Genomic DNA, 27,129 nt, shown 5'->3' with positions numbered 1-27,129 from the left:
GTATTTAAGTCAAAATGATGGTATCGTGATACTAAACCTGGTATCGGTATTTAAGTCAAAATGATGGTATTGTGATACTAAACCTGGTATCGGTATTTAAGTCAAAATGATGGTATCGTGACAACACTAGTAGAGACCGAAGGAATTTCCAGAGTTAGCCATGCATGAGCCTGTGTGTGGTAACTTGTTCGTCTAAAGGTAATTAATGATGTTAGGTAAAATGGGAGTTTTTGTAAGAGGGCTTTATAGATGAAAAGAGAACAGTGACTAAGGCTAATGGTGACTGTTTAACAGTCTGACAGCCGGGAGATAGAAGCTGTTTCTCAGTCTGTCGGTCCCAGCTATGATGTACCTGTACTCTCCGCCTTCTAGATGGTAGCAGGTGAACAGGCCACGGCTCAGGTGACTGAGATCCTTGATGATCTTCTTTTGCTTTCCTGTGACATCGGGTGCTGTAGATGTCTTGGAGGGCAGGCAGTGTGCCCCCAGTGATGCGTTGGGTTGACCCTCTGGAGAGCCCTGCGGTTGCGGACCGTTCAATTGCCGTACCAGGTGCATCTGTGGAAGTTTGGGAGGGTCTTAGGGACCAAGCCAAATTTCTTCAGTCTTCTGAGGTTGAAGAGGTGCTGTCGCGCCGCCTTCACCACGCTGTCGCGCCGCCTTCACCACGCTGTCGCGCCGCCTTCACCACGCTGTCTGTGTGAAGAGAACATTTCAGGTTGTCAGTGATGTGCATGCCGAGGAACTTGATGCTTTTGACTCTCTCCCCATTGATGTGGATTGGGGTGTGCTCTCTGCGGTTTCATGCGTTCCACAATCAGCTCCTCCGTTTTGTTGACGTTGAGGGAGAGGTTATGTTCCTGGCACCACTCTGCCAGGGCTTTCACCTCCTCCATGTAGGCTGTGTCATCGCTGTTGGTAATCAGGCCTACCACTGTTGTGTCATCAGCAAACTTGATGATTGAGTTGGAGACGTGGGTGGCCACGCAGTCATGGGTGAACAGAGAACACAGGAGGGGGCCGAGCACGCACCCCTGTGGGGCCTCCGTGTTGAGGATCAGCATGGCAGAAGTGTTGTTGCCTACCTTCACCACTTGGGGTCGGCCCATCAGGAAGTCCAGGATCTAATTGCACAGGGAGGGGTTTATACCCAGGGCCCTGAGCTTAGTGATGAGTATGTTGTTGCAGGCTGAGTTGTAGTTGTTGAACAGCATTCTTACATGGGTATTGTAAAAGAAAAATCCTACAAATCATAGCTGTTTCTACCTCAATCGCACATCAGTAGTAATCAAGGAATCAAAATCCACTAGAAAAACAGTCCCGTCAGGCCAGCTGTGTGTAGGATACATCTCCCTATTTTATGATTAGTTCGCTTTTGCGAGGTTGACAACATTAGCAAATCATTCACATTACAACTTTTCCTTACGTCATGCAACAGTTGTTTTACAACAGCTTTTGTGAATAAAATGTCATATATGAAGTCCTGATTGCACCGAAGAGGCAGACCTTAAAGGGTCAGTTTAGTCCAAAATTATTACATATACAGTGAGTGTACAAAGCATTAAGAACACCTGCTCTTTCCATGACATAGAGTGACCAGGTGAAAGATATGATCCTTCATTGATGTCACTTGTTCAATCCACTTCAATCAGTGTAGATTAAGGGGAGTAGACAGGTTAAAGAAGGATGTTTAAGCCTTGAGATAATTGACACATGGATTGTGTCTGTGCCATTCAGAGGTTGAACGGTCAAGTGCCTTTGAATGGGGTGTGGTAGAAGTTGCCAGGCACACCGGTTTGTGTCAAGAACTGCAACGTGCTGCGTTTTTCACGCTCAACAGTTTCCTGTGCGTATCAAGAATGGTCCAAGAATGGACCTTGAACATGCAGGTTCCCGCTGGATTTCTTAAAATGCCACAAACAGGAGATGACATGCACCTGCGCATTAACAAACTTCATTGCAACCAAAAACACACAATAATAAACCAGCAGATCAGTTGATCTCTCGCTGTTACTATGTCAAGTGGTTATGATACTAGACAGATGTGTCTATGTGCTCTACTCCCATCCCCAATGAATGATCAACCTTTCAGAAGTATCGGAAATGGAAGGCTGATTTAAATCAAATCATATTTGAGTATAAGAATGTAGAAGTAATAGACCTATATTTCAGGATAAATTGGTTCAGGTGATGCCCACCAAAGGGCGAAATATTGCTGAACAATTTTGTCAGCAGTCAGGACTAAAACACTACATAAATGTGTTACATATAATCTATAACCGTATGTCATGCTTTATAAAGGTTTCGTAAATGTGGCATAACTGAGTGACATAACCACCAATGTCAAATGTGACATAAACCTGTGCTTTATAAAGGGTGGTATAAGCACCGCTTGATAAAGGCCTTATAAACGATATTAAATTGAGGCTTCACAAAGCATTAATAACCTTGTGATGCATATTGATAGGGCATTGCAACGCCAGGATAGTGGGTTCGATTCCCTGGACCACCCATGCGTGAACAAATTTTTACGCATGACTGTAAATCGCATTGGATAAAAGCACATCATGAGATTACTTTTGAGGTCTGTGAAAAATTTAAGAAACTTAGGTTTAGAGTGTATTTGCCCATTCATTCACTGTTAATTCACAGTTTAATTCACACACAATGCCCTGCCCTGTTGTTTGGTTAGAGGGTTTTCTGTAGCGCAGTAATCACACATGTGATGATTGTGTATTCCATATATAGTGATTTGCATTGGGGCCACCAATGGGATGGGTGGAGTAAAAAGGTCAGCAACGCGTCGTACTATTCAGAGCCCCATGAAAAGACATCATGCATACTTTCGAGAGAGAGAGAGACCCTACTGAGTCAACTGGTCAACCTACTGGTTACTGCGGCAACCAGCATAGTTTCTGCTCTATAAGCCAATATGTTTTTTCATATACAGTGACTTGCATTGGGGTCCTTGGAACATCTTTTAAAAAACACATTTTCAACCCAAATAAGTTGAGACTTTTATAGTATAACATTACTATGATTTTTATTTTTTATAAACTGACCTGGGAGAACTTTATTTTTTGTGATGTTGAGGAGACACTAATCATGTGATGAGTTCGCAAATCAAATGCCCCATTGTGGTGCCACCGGACAGAGGAAAACATGCAAGTTAACCTTTATTTATTGTCATTTAAATGACTTTGTAGTCGTTTACCTACTGTAGCTACCTGTTGTTATTTCAAATCATTTCGCTTACTTCACAACAATGGCTGTCTAGCTGAAATTTTGTTAGCTAGCAGGCTCAGTTAAATATACTCCCCTACATCTCATAGTCATGTCATGAGATTTGTAAATAATATAGGAATATAATAATACAAATCGAATGGAGTTTCCCAATTTGTAACGTTCAATGTAATTGCATTGCTGGACATTGGGGAGGCAGGGTAGCCTAGTAGTTAGAGCGTTAGACTAGTAACCGGAAGGTTTCAAGTTCAAACCCCTGAGCTGACAAGGTAAAAATCTGTCGTTCTGCGCCTGAACAGGCTGTCATTGAAAATAAGAATTTGTTCTTAACTTAAATAAAGATAAAATTGAATGTTATTGTTTAAGAATGTTCTGTAACATCTCTTGAGCCTCTCATTCTCCTTCATTGCATGGACATATAATGCACAACGTCTCAGGAAAGACCGTCTGGATCTGCAATACTGAGCATAGAACACAGTCGGACCCGCAACCTAGACCTATAGGCCACGGTGAAAACGTTTGCACACACAAAAGGACCCCAGGGGAGTCTCAAGTTGGATTTCATTTCCCTTGTATATTTCAGCCCATTTGTGTAGGCTATTGCCAGACAAAACCCGTTGAGTTCAACAATAAATAGTGGGTAAATGTATCCTCGAGCAGACTACTTTTTCCCCATTGTTAGGCTATTTTATGATGCATTTTTATAAAAAGTTCATAAATAGTGGCTAAATACGGTATATAACTATAGATGGATCACTGCATAAGGAAAGGAAGCTAGTGTTTTGAAGGTGGAATGACTGTATTCTCCAGAGAAACTACGTTAACCCAGTGGCTCTGGGCACGATATAGGGAATTGGTTGCCATTTGGGACAAGGCCTAACTCTAACCAAACACTATAGCATGAGGCTAGATTTATGATGTGATGAATGTACTGTATATGCTCAATATACAGGATATGAACATTTCATTCCAGCAGGATACATACATCGTAAACAATGGATATATAGTTTTTTTAACAAAGCCCATTGTAATACACATCTTAAAAAATCTGAGGACTAATATTTTACACACACAAGGTAAACATTCATTTCTGATGAAAAAAACACATATGAACAATTTGTGGATATGGTCTTTTGGAAATAAACTTGTGGGAATTGACCTACAATGCATTCGGAAAGTATTCAGACCCCTTGACTTTTCCAAAAAAAATTTATGTGCCAGCCTTATTCTAAAATGGATTAAATAGCTCAATCTTTTCATAATACCCCATAATGACAAAGCGAAAATTATAATTTTAGCAAATTTATTCAAAATAAAAAAGTGAACTACCTTATTTAAATAAGTATTCAGCCCCTTTGCTATGAGACTCAAAATTGAGCTCAGGTCCATCCTGTTTCCATTGATCATGCTTGAGATGTTTCTACAACTTGATTGGAGTCCACCTGTGGTAAATTCAATTGATTGGAAATTATTTGGAAAGGCACACACCTGTCTTTCTAAGGTCCCACAGTTGACAGTGCATGTCAGAGCAAAAACCAAGCCATGAGGTCAAAGTAGTTGTCCGTAGAGTTCTGAGACAGGATTATGTCGAGGCACAGATCTGGGGAAGGGTACCAAAAAATGTATGCAGCATTGAAGGTCCCCAAGAGCACAGTGGCCTCCATCATGCTTAAATGAAAGAAGTTTGGAACCACCAAGACTCTTCTTAGAGCTGCCCGCCCGGACAAAATGAGCAATCGGGGGAGAAGGGCCTTGGTCAGGGAGGTGACCAAACCAGATGGTCATCATGCTGTGGGGATGTTTTTCAGTGGCATGGACTGGGAGACTAGTCAGGATCAAGAGAGAGATGAATGGAGCAAAGAACAGAGAGACTGTTGATGAAAACCTGCTCCAGAGTGCTCAGAACCTCAGACTAGGGCGACGGTTCACCTTCCAACAGGACAACAACCCTAAGCACACAGCCAAGACAACGCAGGAGTTTCTTAGGAACAAGTTTCTGAAAGTCCTCGAGTGGCCCCGATAGAGCCCGAATTTGAACCCACTTAAACATCTCTGAAGAGACCTGAAAATAGCTGTGCAGCGACACTTCCCAGTAAAGGCGTGCCAAGCTTGTAACATCATACCCAAGAAGACTTGAGGCTGTAATCGCTGCAACAGGTGCTTCAAAAAAGTACTGCGTAAAGGGTCTGAATACTTATGTCAATGTTATATTTCATGTTTTTTTTGTTATAAATTTGCAATTTCTACAATTTCTATCCTACAGAAGAAATATGAACACCATGTGCAAAAGCATGGTAGCAATTGAAAGCGAACCGTTTGGAGATTATGGGGAAATGATTAGTAACATGATAAGATTATTATTTGAAAATGTGGGGCAGGTGCAACATATGACAAAACATTTACTTACAATGGTTTGAGTGAATGTTTGCGGTTCCTAAGTAATTTCAATGCACTTCTATGACCGTAAGAAGAGTCTTGAACTGTAAGGTGCTTTTTTAAATCTTTTTTTTATCTCCTAGTGCCGTTCAGGAACTAGAGCACACATGTAGTTTTGTTTCGGAACACAACACTGGATCTCCACCATCACACAATTACTGTTGTTGTTTACGCAATCCAACACAGCCCATTATATATCGCAATCTTGTTCAGGTCGGCATCATTTAAAAGCTTGTTCTATAGCCAATATGACTAGCAAAATGATAAAATGCAATCCTACAGTGTTAGGCTTTGACAAGGCAATTCAGAGAAACAGATTGTAATTTTGGTGCGCATACAAAGGAGTCATGAGTGCATTCAGGTGCGTGTCCTGCGGCAACATTTATTCACAATAGACTAACAGGCTGATTCTGTTCAGAACAACCCAGGGTATGACGCCATGTCATCTTGTGACTGTACATCAAACATCGTGATCATAAACGTTGCCACGGTATATGACATGAGTTTTATGATATGGAGATGTGAAGTGCACATTTGGACTCATTGGTGTTTGACTTGCTTTATGCAGTATTTGTATTTATTATGGATCCCCATTACTCTTCCTGAGGTCCAGCAAAAATTCCACAACACACTGTGTGCCCTCAGGCCACTACTCCTCCACTACCACATATCTACAGTACAAAATCCATATGTACGTGTGTGTGTAGTACATATGTTATCGTGTGTGTGTGTGCATGTGTCTGTGCCAATGTTTGTGTTGCTTCACAGTCCCCGCTGTTCCATAAGGTGTATTTTTATCTGTTTTTTAAATCTGATTCGACTGCTTGCTTCAGTTACTTGATGTGGAATAGAGTTCCATGTAGTCATGACTCTATGTAGTACTGCGTGCCTCCCATATTCTGTTCTGGACTTGGGGACTGTGAAGAGACCTCTGGTGGCATGCCTTGTGGGGTATGCATGGTTGTCCGAGCTGTACACCAGTAATTCAAACTGACAGCTCGGTGCATTCAACATCTTAATACCTCCTCTCATAAATCCAAGCAGTGATGAAGTCAACCTCTCCTCCACTTCAGCCAGGAGAGATTGACATGCATATTATTAACATTAGCTCTCGGTGTACGTCCAAGAGCCAGCCGTGCTGCCCTTTGCTGAGCCAATTGCAATTTTTTTTTTCAAAAGTCCTTTTTTGTGGCACCTGACCACACAACTGAACAGTAGTCCATGTGAGACAAAACTAGAGCCTGTAGGACCTGCCTTGTTGATAGTGTTAAGAAGCAGAGCTTTATTATGGACATACTTCTCCTCATCTTAGCTACTGTTGTATCAATATGTTTTGACCATGACAGCTTACAATCCAGGGTTACTCCAAGCAGTTTAGTCACCTCAACTTGCTCAATGTCCACATTATTTATTACAAGATTTAATTGATGTTTTAGGGTTAAGTGAATGATTTGTCCCAAATACAATGCTTTTAGTTTTAGAAATATTTAGGACTAACTTATTCCTTGCCACCCACTCTGAAATGAACTGCAGCTCTGAGTGTTGCAGTCATTTCATTCGCTGTCGTAGCTGACGTGTATAGTGTTGAGTCAACTGCATACATAGACACACTGGCTTTACTGAATGTTGTTAGTAAAGATTGAAAAAGTAAGGGGCCTAGACAGCTGCCCTGGGTAATTCCTGATTCTACCTGGATTATGAAGGAGAGGCTTCCATTGAAGAACACACTCTGTGTTCTGTTAGAACGGTAACTCTTTATCCACAATATAGCAGGGGGTGTAAAGCCATAAAACACATGTTTTTCCTGCAGCAGACTGTCATCAATTTCTCTTCATTTGTGTACGTGCTAAGCTTGTTGAGTGTCCTTCCCTATAATCATGCTGAATGTTTGTTGTCAATTTGTTTACTGTGAAATAGCATTGTATCTGGTCAAACAATTTTTTCCATAAGTTTATTAAGGGTTGGTAACGGGTTTATTGGTCAGGCATTATCCTCAGTAATATTCCATCTAAATTGTCAGACCCTGGTGGCTTGTCATTGTTGATAGACAACAATAATTTGTTCACGTCTTTCATACTAAATTTACAGAATTTTGCTTGTCTTTCATAATTTGGTCAGATATACTTGGATGTGTAGTGTCAGTGTTTGTTGCTGGCATGTCATGCCTAAATTTGCTAATCTTGCCAATGAAAAAATAATGAAAGTATTTGGCAAAATCAGTTGGTTTTGGGATGAATGAGCCATCTGATTCAATGAATGCTGGAGCTGTTTTCCTTTCCCCCCCAAAATGTAATTTAAGGTGCTCTAAAGCTTTTTACTATAATTCTTTACTTCATTTATCTTTGTTTCATAGTGTAGTTTCTTCTTTTTATTCAGTTTAGTCACATGATTTATCAATTCGCTATACATTTGTCAATCAGTTGTACAGACAGACTTATTTGCCATTCCTTTTTCCTCATCCCTCTCATCCATACAAGTTTTCAATTCCTCATCAATCCACAGGGATTTAACAGTTTTTACAGTCCTTTTCTTACTGGGTGAGTGCTTATTAGTAACTGGAATAAGCAATTTCATAAATGTGTCAAGAACAGCTTCTGGTTGCTCTTCATTACACACCTCAGACCAACAAATATTATTTACATCATCAACATATGAATCACTACAAAACTTACTGTATGACCTCTTATACACTATATTAGGCCCAGCCTGACCTCTTATACACTATATTAGGCCCAGCCTGACCTCTTATACACTATATTAGGCCCAGCCTGACCTCTTATACACTATATTAGGCCCAGCCTTTGGAACTTTGGTTTTCCTAGATATGGCTACTATACTGTGATCACTACATCCTATTTTTCTGGATACTGCTTTCCAGATGATTTCTGTAACATTAGTGAAGATGTGATCAATACATGTTGATGATTTCATTCCTGTGCTGTTTGTAAATACCCTGGTAGGTTGACTGACAACCTGATCCAGGTTGCAGGTACTGGTTACAGTCTGAAGTTTTTTCCTGAGTGGGCAGCTCGATGAAAGACCGTTAATATTTATATCACCCAGAAAATATACCTCTGTTTATACCACATACATTATCAAGCATTTCACACATGTTATCCAGACACTGACTGTTAGCACTTGGTGGTTTATTGCAGCTTCCCACCAGAGTGGGTTTTAGGGTGAGGCAGATGAACCTGTAGCCATATTACTTCAACAGTATTTCATCTTTACAGGAATGTGGTTCTGAATATAAACAGCAACATCTGTACCATTGGCATTTCTAGCTCAATTCCTCTGAGCGCACATGATGATTACAGTTAGTGGTATCTATTATAATCATCAATGTCTCATCTTTCAAAATATATTGAGTACTCTTACAGCATTTCCCTCACTCAGACAACAAAAACTGTGCAAAAGTTGCCCAATTCCCAGGAGGGAAACTTCTTGGTGTGTGCGGTGCTCATATTCAGAACGGCTGTCAGTCACAACCCATACAACAAAGTGAAGTGAAGTGCAGAGCCAGAGCCCTGACATCATTTATAGCATGTTACTGGCCAGGCACTGCATTCCAATTTAGGTGCTAATCAGTGCCCAAATCTGTCATTTTCAACCTTTTACGAGTGCAAAAGGCTACCCATGCTGTGTTGTGTGCTCATTCCTTTATCATTGATATGTTCTAGGCTATTTTAAGACCGCAACGAGCATCAGGTACTGCTAGAAGGTCCATATTTTTGTGAGACATTACACTAGTCACACAAAACATGAATAAACTATTTACTTATCCGTTATACATGCTTCATTGCAAGGTGTTATTATATAGTGCTACCTAATATACTGGTGTGAAAATGTTAACCTCTTCATTCTTTCCTCTCCAACAGAAAAACTACCGTCAGCAGCCCTGCTCCTTCAAGCACACATCTGTCGCAGACTCACCAGACATTGTCCATGCCAAACTCAGCAATAAGCTTACCAACGAGGTGAGATGTGCCACTTATCGTCACACTGAGGGGACATATCTTCACATAGTCCTGAACAGACATTCAAAACATCCTTTTTATAACATTTTCTTCTCATCAGCGCCTGTACAAGATGAAAGGGGAGAATGACAGGCATAACTACACAATGACATTGGAGAGACCAGAGATAACACAGGCTAAGATCAACGCGGCTAACTTCAGCGAGGTATATCTGTCTTAGCCTAAGTCCGGGATACAATTCATTGTATTAGCGTGGTTCCAAAGTGTACTTTTGTCCTGATCTTGTCCATGTTCTGATTGTGCCCACATTTTTAATCAGGTGTAGATGATTAAAACACGCAGCCTGACCACCTCCGGAAGAAGACCCAATTTGCACCTTGCATTAAAATAATTTGCATAACAAGAAACGCATGTTAATGCCAGGTCTAAATGCAAACAATGCAGATTTTCCTGAGGACCTCCGGAGGTGGACGAGCTGGCTTTGTGTTCCGATCTCAGCTCAGTGTAAATGCAATCAGGCCAGCCTGACAACATTCAGTGTGCAACATCAGTGCATCATCAGTGCATCAAGAGAGCAACGGCAGAGCGGACCATTGGACATGCCCTTAAATATTTCAATCTGGCTTATGTATTTTTTAAGAGGATCAATGCCATGATCAATACCATAATCAATACCAGGATCAATACCATGATCAATACCAGGATCAATAAATACCATGATCAATACCATGATCAATAAATACCATGATCAATACCAGGATCAATACCATGATCAATACCATGATCAATACCATGATCAATACCAGGATCAATACCATGATCAATACCAGGATCAATACCATGATCAATACCATGATCAATGCCATTGGAGAATTATAATCTCAACTAAAATGTGGCCGTTTTCGGCCGGTGTTGTTCCATTATATCATTGTTTCTTCCTCGGAGCACACATTATGAGTTAGTCTATCAATGTATCATCACCATTCAATGTGATCACACTCTTTCCTTTCAAACTCCCCACCAGTTCTTTGGTCTGTGGTATTTTAGGCCTACATGCAGCAAACAAGAGCAAGCTTGCATCAAAAAATGTAATCAATTTTAGAATAAGGCTGTAAGGTAACAAAATGTGGAAAAAGTCAAGGGGTCTGAATACTTTCCGAATGCACTGTACTTGGGGTACCAGTACTGAATCAATGTGGAGGGGTACCAGGTAATTGAGGTAGATATGTACTTAAACAGTAGTTAGGGATAAAATGACTAGGCAACAGGATTGATGATAAACAGTAGCAGCAGCATATGTGATGCAGTCTGAGTTAAATAGTTACACTACTAACTATTTAGCAGTCTTATGGCTAGGGGTTAGAAGCTGTTTAGAGTCCTGTTGGTTCCAGACTTGGTATCTGTAGTGCTTGGTACGCAGTAGCACAGATATCAGCCTATGACTTAGGGGGCTGTCTTTGTCTTTGACAACTTGTAAGGCCTGGTCTAGAGGTCCTGGATGGCAGGGAGCTAAGCCCCAGTGATGTACTGGGCCGTACGCACTACATTTTAGTCATTTAGCAGCCGCACTTATGTAGAGCGACTTACAGTCCCCCTCAGGAATCGAACCCATAACCCTGGTGCTGCAAGTGCCATGCTCGAAAAACTGAGCTACACAGCACTACCCTCTGTAGTTATTTGCGGTTGGATGCCAAACAGTTGCCATACCAAGTGGTGATGCAGCCAGACGAGATGCAATGGTGCATCTGTAGAACCTTTTGAGGATCTGTCGAATATTTTCAGCCTCCTGAGGGGGAAGAGGCATTGTCGTGCCTTTTTCATGACTGTGTTGGTGTGTGTGGACCATGATAATTCCTTTGCAAGAGGAAGCTCTCAACCCGCGTGCTCGGCACTCCTTTTCCACAATCAGCTCCTTTGTCTTGCTGACGTTGAGAGTAGAGGTTGTTGTCCTGGCACCTCACTGCCAGGTCACTGACCTCCCTATAGGCTGTCTCATTGTCGTCAGTGATCAGGCCAACCACCATCGTGTTGTCAACACACTTAATGATGGTGTTGTAGTCATGCGCGGCCATGTAGTCATGTGTGAACAGAGAGTACATAATGGGAATAAGCAAACACCCTTGAGGGGTCCCAGTGTTGAGGGTCAGCATAGCGGATCTGTTGTTGTCTACCCTCACCACCTGGGGGCAGCCCGTCAGGAATCCAGGATACAGTTGCAGAGGGAGTTGTTCAGTTCCAGGGTCCTGAGCTTAGTGATGAGCTTGGAGGGCACTATGGTGTTGGACACTGAGCTATAGTTGGTGTTGATGACCAGCCTTTCAAGTCATTTAAAGGCTACAGCTGTGAGTGCTACAGGGCGGTAGTCATTTAGACACGTTACCTTGGCATTCTTGGGCACAGGGATTATGGTGGTCTGCTTGAAACATGTAGGTCAGGGCTGCCCAACCCTCTTCCTGGAGATCTACCGTCCTGTGGGTTTTCAGTCCAAACCTAATTTAACACAACTGATTCTGCAAATTAGCTGCCTGTCAACAAGACCTTAACGATCTGAATCAGATATGCTAAATTAGTTGGCCTAAGTCTTAGCTAGAGTGTTTGTTAAAAAGGTTTCGCAGCTATTGTATCTTTGTATTGAACCTTTATTTACACAAGGAAGTCCCGTTGACGTCTCTTTTGCAAGGGAGCCCTGCTTCACAAAAAATTGCTGCAAGAAATACAAAGTAATTAGTGATACAATTACAACAATAAATGTGGGATCATGAGAAATGCAAAATACAAATATAATGATTAAAGACACGTACATTAGTCTTTACCAGAACCATTTACCAGAACCCTAAAATGATTGAATGGCACTAGTGCAAGTAAATAAAAAGGAATTTCAAGTTAGCCATTCCTGTGAGCAAGTAAGGTATTTCATACTTCTGTAGGAGGAGCGACGTAAGGTAAAATGGTTGTTTCTGCATGAAAGCTTTGTAAGTGAATAGAAGGCAATGTTGCGTTCTCTGTGTTGCCAGTGACGGCCAGCCCACAGATCACAGTGATGTGTGCAAAATTGGTCACTCGTAGCAGAGTGCACTATGATAAACAACATCCAGTGGTTTTTAAAGTAGTGGCAGCTGGGTTCATATAGATAATGTTGCCATAGTCAAGGGCTGGAAATTACAACTTGTCATCACTCCAAATGCCAAGGTATTTACATTATGGGACTTGCTCAATTTGTGTTCCATTTAACGTGCAAATATGTAAGTCTGTACAGTCAAAGTTGTGCTCTAGAGAATATTATATAGGCCTACTTTTTTATCTGCATGCAGTACCAGTTTAAGGTCAAGAAGAGTTTTTTGTACGAAGTTAAAAGCCATCAGCTATAGTCTGGTTCACAGAGGAGGCAGAAGTGTACAGCCCAGTGTCATCAGCATAAAAGTGTAGCTTAGTTATTTACTATGGAACCAATATAATTTAAATACTGTGTGAATAGTACTGGCCCTAACATAGACCCTTAAGGAACTCCTTTTGTGACTTTGAGGAATTGCGAGATGACATAGTCAGCAATTGAGAGCTATCCATTAGGTCGTTTTTTTTAACCAAGCACATGCATTTCTATCAAGTCCGCCAGTGGACCGCTTTGTAATAACAATGAATGATCCATAGTGTCGAAAGCTTTTAACAGGTTTATAAACAAGGCAGTGTAATGCGTTTTTTTTTTTAATCAAGAGAGCATACAATATCGTTGACAACAAGGGATGCAGCTGAGATGGTACTATGTCCTTGTCTCAATCCAGATTGATATGTACTGTATTTAGGATACAGTTTCTGTTAAAGAAGGAGCGACTTTGAGAATGTATCAATAACTCTAGTGCTTTAGCCAAACACAAAAGTGTTGATATCGGGCAGATGTGAAGAGGGAAAACATGCACTGTTTTCCCTTCTTTAGGAATAATCCCAGAAAGAAATATTACTAAGAAAATATGGGCTATGTGTTTGACAATAAGAGGGACTGTCACAACTAGATGACCAGGATCTAACTGGTCAACCTGTGGACTTAACTTCTATAGTAAGCAAAGAATGAAGCATGTCCTTGTCTGTAAACTGATTAAAGGAAAGCAAAGGATCCCTAGTGTCTGTTGAGCTCCACACTGTCTACAGTCTGCGTAGAAACCATAAGGTAGAATTCTCAAATATTAAGAGTTAAAAGCATCACATATTTCTATTTTGATGGGGCCAGTGATGGGGCCAGAAACTGACATGATTTGGGCAGCGAGGTGTAATCGTTTTCCAGAATGTAGATACCATCAGAAAGAGAGTCTAGATAGTAAGTTGATTTTGACAAACAGCTCAGGTGTAATGACGCACCTTATGATGGGATCTCCAATGAACAATTGTAACATTAGATGATAACTGATCCAGTCTACGTTAAGGCTTATGAAGGCTCTGGCAAACCAGGGCCTGGACTTACTGATGGTTTGTTTTCCTCTTCAGACCAAGTACAGGGAGTCATGGCACACTCTAAGGGCTCAGGGCTACAAACTGACCATGCAGGACATCCCCTTCCAGGCTGCCAAAACCTCAATGGATTTAGCCAGCGACGTGAGTAGTACTCCGTTTATGAATGCACTCTTTGAAAGTACAGTAGTTGTAATAGCCATTTTTAAATATTAGAAAATGTGCTAGAATTGTGTAAGAAATATAAAGAATATTACCTGGAGAAATAAATATGTTTTGAACCCATTTTATTTAGGTTATTGTACCACCTGGTGGCCATTCATGTTACTAACACCTAGAACCAGTTTATAGCTGGCAATATGGCACCATTTCCGTGTCTTTCATTTCATATCTCTCCTTATCCTTTGGCTGTTTTTGTTGAATCATTTTGTATCTTTTTGAGTTTCCTTTTTGCCATCATTATCATCCTGGAATCTGTTAAAATAACCTGGAAATAATCAATGCGTTCATTACTCAAACCTTGAAACTGAGTTCATAACTGAACTTAGTGAGTAATAAATATGTTAATAATTGCAATCAAGAAATGTACAGTTGTTTTATTGGAAGATGAGTCGTCACCCTTACCTGTATTTTGGTGTCTAATAGAAATGGCGAATTGGAACATTAGAACAGAAGCCATAACAACGGTAGAATCTCAGCTGTTGAAAACTACATTTTTTGTCTAAAAGAAATGTGAGATCATGTCTAGATGCTTTTCTTAGTGGAGATCAATTTTATAAATTGCCTGGCTGGGCTGATGAGTTAGTGGATTGCGCAGTCAGATGGAACAGAGTAAATAGGCATTTTAACATCATAGCTTTAGCCAGAGGTAACTTGTGGAATAGACACCGGCTGGAAGGCAGTTTTAACCAAATCAGCATTCAGGATTAGACCCACCCGTTGTATAATAGACACCAAAATAGATGTAGGGTTCCAACTCATTTCCAATTAATGCAAATCTTCCAATAAAACAACTTGAGATTTCTTGATTGTAATTATTCCCAGGTACATTTGTTCCAAGGTTTGAGTAATGAACGCATTGACTATTTCCAGGTACAGTTGTTCCAAGGTTTGAGTAATGAAGGCATTGATTATTTCCAGGTACATTTGTTCCAAGGTTTGAGTAATGAACGCATTGATTATTCCCAGGTACAGTTGTTCCAAGGTTTGAGTAATGAACGCATTGATTATTCCCAGGTACAGTTGTTCCAAGGTTTGAGTAATGAACGCATTGATTATTTCCAGGTTATTTGAACAGATTCCAGGATGATAATGATGGCAAAAAGGAAACTCAAAAACTGCACAAAATTGTCCAACAAAAACCGTAAATGAAAAGACACAAAATAAAAGGAACCTTAGCTGGGAACCTTAGCCACTACAGTAGTACCTATTTGCATGCAAGACACACTGAGTATATAAAACATTAAGAACACCTGCTCTTCCCATGACATAGACTGACCAGGTGAATCCAGGTAAAAGCTATGATCCCTTATTGATGTCACTTATTAAATCCACTTCAATCAGTGTAGATGAAGGGGAGGAGACAGGTTAAAGAAGCTTTTTAAGCTTTGAGACAATTGAGACATGGATTGTGTATGTGTGCCATTCAGAGGGTGAATGGGCAAGACATAAGATTTATGTGCATTTGAATGGGGTATGCAACGCTGTTGGGTTTTTCACGCTCAACAGTTTCCTGTATGTATCAAGAATGGTCCACCTTGTAGAATGGTCCAGACCTTGTAGAGTCCATGCCCAGATGAATTGAGGCTGTTCTGAGGACAAAACGGGGGGTTTAGTGTTTGAGTGCAAAAAAGGGGGGTTTGGTATATGAGGTGCACAACAATACAATGGGGTGTTGGGAAATAAACAAAAAAAATGTGTTAATATAATAATGTGTTAATAATGAAATGTTCACTCTTCTCTTTCCCTTCTACCAACCTAGGTCCAATACAAGCACCACCACCTGCTGGATAAGGGCAAGCACATCGGCGCCCGCAGCATTCTGGATGACCCGCGCATGCTACACTGCATGCAGATGGGCCGGCTGACGAGTGAGCAGGAGTACCGCAAAGACGCACTTTCCACCAGCGGCCAGTACCACCTCAATCCAGATATGATCAATTTAGTGACAGCCAAGAACGCCCAAGCTCTGGCCAGCGATCAGGACTACAGGAAGAGGCTCCATGCGTACACTGTCCTCCCTGACGATATTAAAGTCCAATGGGCCAAGAAGGCCTATAACCTGCAGAGCGAGGTGAGGCAGCGAGGAGAAGGGTGGGTGGAAGAGGAGAGTGGAGGGTGGAGGGGAGAGGGAGAACATGATTAAGGGAAATATACTATTAAGTATTAGGATATTGGAGCAGGGCCTTTCCCCTCAAATTAATTTAACAAATCATGTCCCAGGGTGCAACATTGTTTAGAATAGACTAGAAGAGAATACAATCAAATAGAATAATTTTTTACCATAGTACATTTTCATCTCAACCAAAGTCTTTCTCAGGAAATACAAAGAACAATATTCAAATAAGAGTGTCAGTAAATATGAGGGTATAAATAGAAACCCTCTCCCTGCGTCTGTTTTCTAGAAACTGTACAAGTCGGATCTGAACTTCATGAAGGGCGTGGCCTGGGATGGTGTGGGTGCGCCTCAAATGGAGTTGGCAAAGAAAGCCGGAGAACTCACCAGTAATGTAAGTACACAACTAGCGGCCGTGTTACCTGAGAAATAAGAGAGTGAGAGTGTGTGTGTGTGACTGATCCTCATGTGAATTGGTCTTGCAGAAGAAATATCGTCAACTGCCAGACAGTCTGAAGTTCACCCAAGTGGCGGACTCTCCAGACATTGTTCATGCTAAGAACAGCTACCTCCAGTGCAGTGAGGTATGAGCTCCTATTCATTTTGTAAAATCTTCAGTGTCCTGTTGTGAAGGGCTACTAAATCTAATGGAACTTGCTATTTGAGCAGACCAGGCTTCAAATACTATTTGGGAAATATGTAATATACAGCTGAGCTTGATTGAGCTTGCCTAGTCTCAAAAGAGCAAACACCACCCATTTGGCACTCCAGGCAGACTAAAGCAAACGCTATAAGTATTTGAAAGATTTACAATAGTATTTAAAACCATGTATGTCTGTGACCCCTTCAAAGGCAAATTCTGTGTAATTGTTATCAATGTTATTCTCACCACAGAGGCTGTATAAGTCTGGAGACTCGGACGCCATGCACAAATACACCTTACATGCCGACGACCCAGACTTCATCAGAGCAAGGATCAACGCCCAGCAGATTAGCAATGTAAGAGACCAAAAATATCAGTTGCATCACAACCTTGTGTCAAATGTGTTGTACATAAGTTGTCAATCTGAGTGTGTACAGGGCCTGAAAATGTCAAACAAAATATTTAGATGCATAATATCCAAGACAAATCCAAACACTGTGAGACTCAACATATGCAAGCATATTGAGATTGACCACACGGTGGTGCTATAACGGGCACATATTTATTCTCATTAATGCATATAAATCAGTCACAGATTTAAGTATTGTAACATAACTTGGTACACATGTTCCAAACACTGTGAAGAGAACATACATGCAAACAACACATGCAAATTCAAAAAAAATGCTAAATTTAAAAGGTCACGCCCCTCACCCTGTGTCCAAAAAAAAGTGTACATAGGTTCCTCTCCTCACACTGTGGGCCTGTAACGGGCGCATGTTTATATCACTTGATCTGTTTGACTCAGAGTGATGGAATTTGGCACACATGCTCAGGGATATGAGTCTAGCTAACCTGTAAAGTATGGTATATTTTGGCTGCATGAATGTTTTTTCCTGTCCAACGCACATTAATGCAAGCTCATTGGCTCATAGCAGCCATACTGTTTCAGTTAGAGTCCTGCAAAATGTTCAGTTTAAAGACATGGCTACATAGATGATATATACCAAATTTGGTGCCAAGCGGTACAGCGGTCCTGGAAAGGAAGACATTTAAAGTAGTCAACATCATTGAAAATGGCTCAAAAGCAAAATATTGCATGACTTGTTCAATGTGGAGTTCTGATATTTGGCAAGCATTGTAAACAGTAAAGAATTAGCTCATCCTAGTGCAATGTGTCCAATTTGTCCTGATGGTGGCACAGTGAGCACACAGCTGAACCCTGGCAACGCTACCTGCAGCTTTAATTAATATTATTATTCCTCTTCTTCTATAAGGCAAAATTAAAATGCAAATTACAGTGAGATGGTGAGGCCTGGGAGGGTGCAACCTTACATGATGGTAAAGAGCCATGGGCCACACTTTGGAATCATGTAGTAACCAAAAAAGCATTAAACAAATCAAAATGTATTTTAGATTTTAGAATCTTCAAATCTTCAAGCCACCCGTTGCCTTGATGACAGCTTTGCACACTCTTGGCATTCTCTCAAAATATTCCAACAGTCATTAAGGAGTTCCCACATACTGTATGCTGAGCACGTGTTGGCTGCTTTTCCTTCCCTCTGTGGTCCAACTCATCCCAAACCATCTCAATTGGGCTGAGGGCAGGTGATTGTGGAGGCCAGGTCATCTGATGCAGCACTCCATCACTCTCCTTCTTGGTCAAACAGCCCTTACACAGCCTGGAGGTGTGTTGGGTCATTGTCCTGTTGAAACACAAATGATAGTCCCACTAAGCGCAAACCATATGGGATGGCGTATCGCTGCAGAATGCTGGTTAAGTGTGTCTTGAATTCTAAATAAATCACAGACAGTATCATCAGCAAAGCACCCCCACACCATCACACCTCCTCCCCTATGCTTCACAGTGGTAACCATATATGCGGAGATCACTCGTTCCCCTACTCTGCGTCTCCTAAAGACACAGGCCTGGAACCAAAAATCTCATATTTGGACTCCAGACCAAAGGACAGATTACCACCGGTCTAATGTCCATTGCCCGTGTTTGTTGGCCCAAGCAAGTCTCTTCTTATTGGTGTCCCTTTGTAGGGGTTTCTTTGAAGCAATTCGACCATGAAGGCCTGATTCACGCAGTCTTCTCTGAACATGTGTCTGTTACTTGAACTCTGTGAAGCATTTATTTGGGCTGCAATTCCTGAGGCTGGTAACTCTAGATTTAAGTCAAATCTGTAACTCAGCCACTCAGGAACATTCACTGTGTTCTTGGTAAGCAACTCCAGAGTAGATTTGGCCCTGTGTTTTAGGTTATTCTCCTGCAGAAAAGTGAATTCATCTCCCAGTGTTTGGAGGAAAGTAGACTAAAACATGAGGCTAGGATTTTGGTTATGCTTAGCTCCAGTCTGTTTATTTTTCATCCTGAAAAACTCCCTAGTCCTTAACAATTACAAGCATACCCATAACATGATGCAGCCACCATTATACTTGAAAATATGGAGAGTGGTAATCAGTAATGTGTTGTATTGGATTTGCCCCGAACATAACTATTTTTTTAAAAAAATAGTGTTTTTGCAATATTACTTTTGTGACTTGCAAACATGATGCATGTTTTGGAATATTTTTTGTTCTGTACAGGCTTCCTTCTTTTCCCTTCGTTTATGTTAGTTATAGTTCTATATTATATTATAGTTAAGTTAGTATTGTGAAGTAACTACAATGTTGTTGATCCATCGTCAGGTTTCTCCTATCACAGCCATTAAACTGTGTAACTATTTTAAAGTCACCATTGGCCTCATTTTGAAATCCTCAAACAGTTCCCTTTCTCCTCTGCAACTGAGTTAGGAAGGATGCCTGTATCTTTGTAGTGACTGGGTGAATTGATACACCATCCAGAGTGTAATTAATAACTTCACGATGCTCAAAGGGATATTCAAGTTTCTGCTTTTTCTTTTTTTTACGCATCTACCAATAGGTACCATTCTTTGCGAGGCATTAGTAAACCTCCCTGGTCTTTATGGTTGAATCTGTGTTTAAAATTCACTGCTCGGCTGAGGGACATTACAGATAATTGTATTTGTGGGGTACAGAGATGAGGTAGTAATTTAAAAATAATGTTAAACACTATTATTGCACACAGACTGAGTCCATTCAACTTATTATGTTAAAATGAAGATGGCGCCAGAGAGGATGGCTGCCGTTTCATTGGCTCTTAACCAACTGTGCTATTTTGTTTATTTATTCGCATCGCTTGTAACTTGTACATAATGTTGCTGCTACCGTCTCTTATGACCGAAAAGAGCTCCTGGACATCAGAAGCGATTACTCACCTCGAATTGGACTAATCATTTTTCTTTAGTGAGTCAGACGGGAAGGATATACTCCGAACACCTGAACAGGCCCTCATCCCCGTCATTCGCTGGAGAAAGAAACAGAGATTTTGCGAAAAGAGATCCTTGTGAGGATCAGGTGACGAGTGGTTAATCTGCCTTTGCCATCCGTACTGTTAGCCAACGTTCAATCGCTGGAATATAAATGGGACGAACTGAAAGCATGTATATCCTACCAACGGGACATTAAAAACTGTAATATCTTATGTTTCACATAGTCGTGGCTGAATGCCGAAATTAATAACATACAGCTGGTGGGTTATACACTCTATCGGCAGGATAAAACAGCAGCCTCTGGTAAGACACGGGGCGGGGGCCTATGTATATTTGTTAACAACAGCTGGTGCAGGTTATCTAAGGAAGTCTCAAGCTTTTGCTCGCCTGAGGTAGTGTGGTCTACAGCTTATCATGAGATACTCTATCTACCTAGAGTTCATCTGTATTTTTCATAGCTGTCTACATACCACCACAGACCGATGCTGGCACTAAAACCGCACTCAATGAGCTATACACCGCCATAAGCAAACAGGAAAATGCTTATCCAGAGGCGGCGCTCCTTGTGGCCGGGGACTTTAATACAGGGAAACTTAAATCCGTTTGACCTCATTTCTATTGCGTATTAAATGTGCAACCAGAGGGAAAAACTCGAGACTACCTTTACTCCACACACAGAGACCCATACAACGCTCTCCCTCACCCTCCATTTGGCAAATCTGACCATAATTCCATCTCCATGATTCCTGCTTACAAGCAAAAATTAAAGCAGGAAGCACCAATGACTCGGTCTATAAAAAAAGTGGTCAGATGAAGCAGATGCTAAGCTACAGGACTGTTTTGTTAGCACAGACTGGAATATGTTCCAGGATTCTTCCGATGGCATTGAGGAGTACACCACATCAGTCACTGGCTTCATCAAAAAGTGCATCGATAACGTCATCCCCACAGTGACTGTACGTACAAACCCCAACCAGAAGCCATGAATTACAGGCAACATTCGAACTGAGCTAAAGGGTAGAGCTGCTGCTTTCAAGGAGCGGGATTCTAACCCGAAAGCCTATAAGAAATCACATTCTGCCCTCCGACGAACCATCAAACAGGAAAAGCTTCAATACAGAACCAAGATCGAAGCATGCTACACCGGCTCCAATGCTCGTCGGATGTGGCAGGGCTTGCAAACTATTAGACTACAAAGGGAAGCACAGACGAGAGCTCCCCAGTAAGACAAGCCTACCAGACGAGCTAAATAACTTCTATGCTCGCTTCGAGGCAAGTAACACTGAAACATGCATGAGAGCATCAGCTGTTTCAGACGACTGTTTGATCACGCACTCTGCAGCCGACATGAGTAAAACCTTTAAACAGGTCAACATTCACAAGGCCGCAGGGCCAGACGGATTACCAGGACGTGTACTCCAAACATGTGCTGACCAACTGGCAGGTGTCTTCACTGACATTTTCAACCTCTCCCTGTCCGTAATACCAACATGTTTTAAGCAGACCAACATAGTCCCTGTGCCCAAGAGCACTAAGGTAGCCTGCCTAAATGACTACTGACCCGTAGCACTCACGTCTGTAGCCATGAAATGCTTTGAAAGGCTGGTCATGGCTCACATCAACACCATTATCCCAGAAACCCTAGACCCACTCCAATTTGCATACTTCCCCAACAGATCCACAGATGACGCAATCTCTATTGCACTTCACGCTGCCCTTTCACACCTGGACAAAAGGAACGCCTATATGAGAATGCTATTCACTGACTACAGCTCAGCGTTCAACACCATAGTGACCTCAAAGCTTGTCAATAAGCTAAGGACTCAGGGACTAAACACCTCCCTCTGCGACTGGATCCTGGACTTCCTGACGGGCAGCTCCCAGGTGGGAAGGGTAGGTAACAACACATCTGCCACGCTGATCCTCAACACTGGGGCCCCTCAGGAGTGCGTGCTTAGTCCCCTCTTGTACTCCCTGTTCACTCATGACTGCATTGCCAGGCACGACTCCAACACCATCATTACATTTTCCGATGACACAACAGTGATAGGCCTGATCACCGACAACAATGAGACAGCCTATAGGGAGGAGGTCAGAGACCTGACCCTGTGGTGCAAGGACAACAACCTCTCCCTCAGGGGTCCTCAGATCCTCAAAAGGTTTTACAGCTACTCCATCGATAGTATTACTGCTGCTCTTTCATTACTTGTTATTCTTATCTCTTACCTGCTTGGGGGTATTTCCTTAAAACTGCATTGTTGGTTAAGGGCTTGTAAGTTAGCATTTCACTGTAAGGTTGTATTCATCACGTGACAAATAACATTTGATTTGATTTGGCTTGTTAAACACATTTTAACTCCTAAACTTACTTGACGTAACAGAGGGGTTGAATACTTATTGAATCAAGACATGCCAGTTTTTCATTTTTTATTAAATTGTAAATCATTTCTAAAATGTGGTATTGTGGTGTAGGCCAGTGATATTTCTTTCCTTAAATGTAATTCATTTTAAATTCAGGTTGTAACAACAAAATGTTGAAAAAGTCAAGGGGTGTGAGTACTTTCTGAAGGCACTGTATACACTGTATAACATATCTTTATGTTTGAAGCCTGAAATGTGGCAAAAGGTCGCAAAGTTCAAGGGGGCCGAATACTTTCGCAAGGCACTGTATATTTTTCACCTTTATTTAACCAGGTAGTCTAGTTTAGAACAAGTTCTCATTTGCAACTGCAACCTGGCCGAGATAAAGCATGGCAGTGTGAACAGACAACAACACAGAGTTACACATGGAGTAAACAATAAAGACCGGTATATGCCTTTCCAAATCATGTCCAATCACTTGAATTTACCACAGCTGGACTCCAATCAAATTGCAGAAACATCTCAAGGATTATCAATGGGAAACATGATGCACCTGAGCTCAATTTCGAGTCCTATAGCAAAGGGTCTGAATACATACACTTGAAAACATTTGCAACAATTTCTAAACCTGTTTTCACTTTTTCATTGTGGGGTATTGTGTGTAGATTGATGAGCGGATAAAAGGAAGGGGTCAGAATACTTTCCGTATGCAATGCCCAATAATTACTCCTCAGTTTGTAGGGATGCATGATTGGCAATGTGCCATTTTGTACCAGACAAGTACTGTTATCGACTTTGTTATAGACAGTGTACTTTACATAAGTACCAGACCAAAACACCAGAGTAAGCCTAAATACACATTTCCATGCCACAAGAATGAAAATGTAATGAACCATGTGCTAAAACAGTGGGGGTAACCCACCCAGATCTTCATGCATCACCTACTGTGTATGAACAGTCCATAGTGAAACACACAAACTATCCTGATTTAGTAACCATGCCTGTCTATCTCTTTGTCCCGGCCTCTGCAGAAAGCCTATAAAGCGTCTGGGGATGAGATGAGGTCGGCAGGCTACGACTTGAGGCTGGATGCTATTCCCTTCCAGACGGCCAAGGCTTCCACGAATATCGCCAGTGATGTAAGTTTAGTTTACACGAGAAAAAAGCTACGAAAAATACTAACACATTGCTGTTTTAATTGTCTTTCTTGCACTTACACTTGTATTTTACTTACTAGCACTGATTTTGCTAATAGCTGCTTTATTGAGGAAGGTTTTTGTCTTACCTTGGACGTTACACCAATTTGTTGATTTTAAGAAGTCTGACTTGGTTAAAAAATGTTTGATTTCACCTTATTGTAACATTCTGTCGTAAAGATCACATTCAACTTCTCTCACCCATCTCTCAAGTCAGCCGTATATCCCCTTGTGACACCAGGAATGGAAGCTTGTTGTGTGCAACAGGCAGTGTGGCAATTTACCCTTTGCTAAGCCCCGCCCCTCTTGGTTACTGTTGCAACCTTGGACAACATTTTCCCAGGAAGCCCAATTTCACCTTCTAACCACTGGCGAAAGGCCCTCACAATGATCATAAATGTGTTTTCAACACACATTGAAAATAAACACAGACTACCCCTTGCTAATCAGGAAACTCTTGTGTAAATTGTGTTTGTGGTGTGACTAGGCACTCAACTCTCAAATTGTATCCTGATGTTGACAACAGACAGTTGTATTAATAACATGGCTAACTTAGCTAGCTAGAAAACAAGTTTAGTGGCGAGCTAGCATTAGCAACATTTGGTGGTCAATGAGACTGAGAGCTAGCTAAAGAGCTGAGGTACAGTGGTTGCTCAACTAAAAGTTTTGAGATTATACTGCGGGACTTAATAATTCATTAAATAGGTCATTTGTGTTTTAGTACGGTACCCTGGCGCACTGCTTCATTGCACCAGACCAGCCCAAGGGGGAGTTAGAGCACTGGTTATGCTTTTGGGTCCCAAGGTGCTAATGTGTCTAACTGACAATGAATGGGCAACGTGAAACAAATAGAAACAGATAATTCTGCACAACTTCAACATTTTTATTTCAATTAATCGAATGATGAAGAAGGTAATTGAATATAGGTAAGAATTGCTATTCTTCTGTCCTGCACGCTCACACCCGGAAAAATACACTTATTATTTTGTTACTAACTCGTCAGTATTACTTACTAAAGCTGTTGTTACACAAAGGTTTTTATTCTATGAGAAACTAAAATGTTCAATTGTATTCCATGATATTCTTAAGATATATGTGTTGACTGAATATTAGCAAGTGATCTCTGCTGCGCTGCTCTGAAACAAGTATGGGGACTGGTCTTGATAAATCAATGATATTTTTTTTCTCACTGAATCTCAGTTTGGGTATTGGTTAGACTGTAATTAGGGTGTGAAAATGTTATGATCTTAGTACTGTAGCCTAGTCCCGACAATAAGCTTCCCACAATAAGTTGGGTGAATTTTGGCCCATTCCTCCCGACAGAGCTGGTGTAACTGAGTCAGGTTTGTAGTCCTCCTTGCTTGCACATGCTTTTTCAGTTCTGCCCACAAATTGTCTATGGGATTGAGGTCAGGGCTTTGTGATGGCCACTCCAATACCTTGACTTTGTTGTCCTTAAGCCATTTTGCCACAGCTTTGGAAGTATGCTTGGGGTCATTGTCCATTTGGAAGGCCCATTTGCAACCAAGCTTTAGATTCCTGACTGATGTCTTGAGATGTTGCTTCAATATATCCACATAATTTTCATTCCTCATAACGCCATCTATTTTGTGAAGTGCACCAGTGCCTCCTGCAGCAAAGCATCCCCACAACATGATGCTGCCACCCCCGTGCTTCACGGTTGGGATGGTGTTCTTCGGCTTGTAAACCTCCCCCTTTTTCCTCCAAACATAACAATGGTCATTATGGCCAAATAGTTTGATTTTTGTTTCTTCAGACCAGAGGACATTTCTACAAAAAGTATGATTTGTCCCCAAACCATAGTCTGGCTTTTTTATGGCGTTTTTGGAGCAGTGGCTTCTTCCTTGCTGAACGGCCTTTCAGGTTATGTTGATATAGGACTTGTTTTACTGTGGATATTGATACTTTTCACCGATTTCCTACAGCATCTTCACAAGGTCCTTTGCTGTTGTTCTGGATTGATTTGCACTTTTCGCACCAAAGTACGTTCATCTCTAGGAGACAGATCGCGTCTCCTTCCTGAGCGCTATGACAGCTGCGTGGTCCCATGGTGTTTATACTTGCGTACTATTGTTTGTACAGATGAACGTGGTACCTTCAGGCGTTTGGAAATTGCTCCCATGGATGAACTAAACTTGTGGGGGTCTTCAGATTTTTATTGATGTCTTTGCTGATTTCTTTTGATTTTTCCCATGATGTTTTGATTTTCCCATGACTCATGCAAAGAGGCACTGAGTTTGAAGGTAGGCCTTGAAATACATCCACAGGTACACCTCCAATTAACTCAAATGATGTCAACTAGCCTATCAGAAGCTTCTAAAGCCATGACATCATTTTCCGTCATTTTCCCAAGCTGTTTAAAGGCACAGTCAACTTAGTGTATGTAAACTTCTGACCCACTGGAATGGTGATACAGTGAATTATACGTGAAGAAATCTGTCTATAAACAATTTTTGGAAAAAATGACTTGTGTCATGCACAAAGTAGATGTCCTAACCAACTTGCCAAAACTATAGTTTGTTAACAAGAAAGTTGTGGAGTGGTTGAAAAACAAGTTTTAATGACTCCATCCTAAACGTATGTAAACTTGCGACTTGTATTTTACACGTTCTTACCTCATCACCATTATTGTTTATGTGGAGAGTGAACAGTAATGGACCAAGTATAGAACCTTGTAGGACCCCTTTAACCAACTCCAATGGCTCCGACTGGATGTCATCGACTCAAACAGCCCGACCTCTATCCTTTAGATAGTCATGAAACCAACAACAGGCATCCGATCCCAGTCCTATTGACGACAGCTTACCCAAAAGTATCACATGGTCTACAGTGTCAAAAGCTTTAGACAAATCTATGAACAAGGCGGCACAGTACTTTGTATTATCTAGGGCGTTTGTAATATAATTTACAACACGTACAGTGGCCATAGTGGTACTGTGTTTAGGTCTGAAGCCAGATTGATTGCTAGAAAGAGTATTTTTAACAGTTAAAAATTATTGTAGTCATTGTAGCACCAATGACTCTAAAATTTAGCCAAACAGGAGAGCTTAGAGATGGGCCGATAATAATCCAATTCACTACCATCACCTCCCTTGAGGAGTGGTAAAACAAAAGCTGTTTTCCAAGATTTAGGAATCTT

The 27,129-nt window shown here is 41.3% G+C and overlaps 1 protein-coding gene across 5 annotated transcripts in view; it reads left to right on the top strand.

Annotated features, from left to right (window-relative positions):
* Positions 1-27,129, top strand: part of LOC110498821 (nebulin-related anchoring protein) — a 111,354-nt gene that overhangs the window by 77,178 nt on the left and 7,047 nt on the right. For all 5 annotated transcript variants that reach the window (XM_021575462.2, XM_036955609.1, XM_036955608.1 and 2 more), the window contains 8 exons: positions 9,558-9,656; positions 9,757-9,861; positions 14,133-14,240; positions 16,078-16,389; positions 16,721-16,825; positions 16,917-17,015; positions 17,326-17,430; positions 23,805-23,912. In XM_021575462.2, the coding sequence (XP_021431137.2) occupies positions 9,558-9,656; positions 9,757-9,861; positions 14,133-14,240; positions 16,078-16,389; positions 16,721-16,825; positions 16,917-17,015; positions 17,326-17,430; positions 23,805-23,912 (1,041 nt within the window). The remainder of the gene's footprint in view (positions 1-9,557; positions 9,657-9,756; positions 9,862-14,132; positions 14,241-16,077; positions 16,390-16,720; positions 16,826-16,916; positions 17,016-17,325; positions 17,431-23,804; positions 23,913-27,129) is intronic.

This window comes from Oncorhynchus mykiss, chromosome 20 (genome assembly GCF_013265735.2).
Source record: "Oncorhynchus mykiss isolate Arlee chromosome 20, USDA_OmykA_1.1, whole genome shotgun sequence".
NCBI classification, from domain to species: Eukaryota; Metazoa; Chordata; class Actinopteri; order Salmoniformes; family Salmonidae; genus Oncorhynchus; species Oncorhynchus mykiss.
The sequence above is the reverse complement of the archived record's forward strand: the minus strand, read 5'-3'. Positions and strand labels throughout refer to the sequence as shown.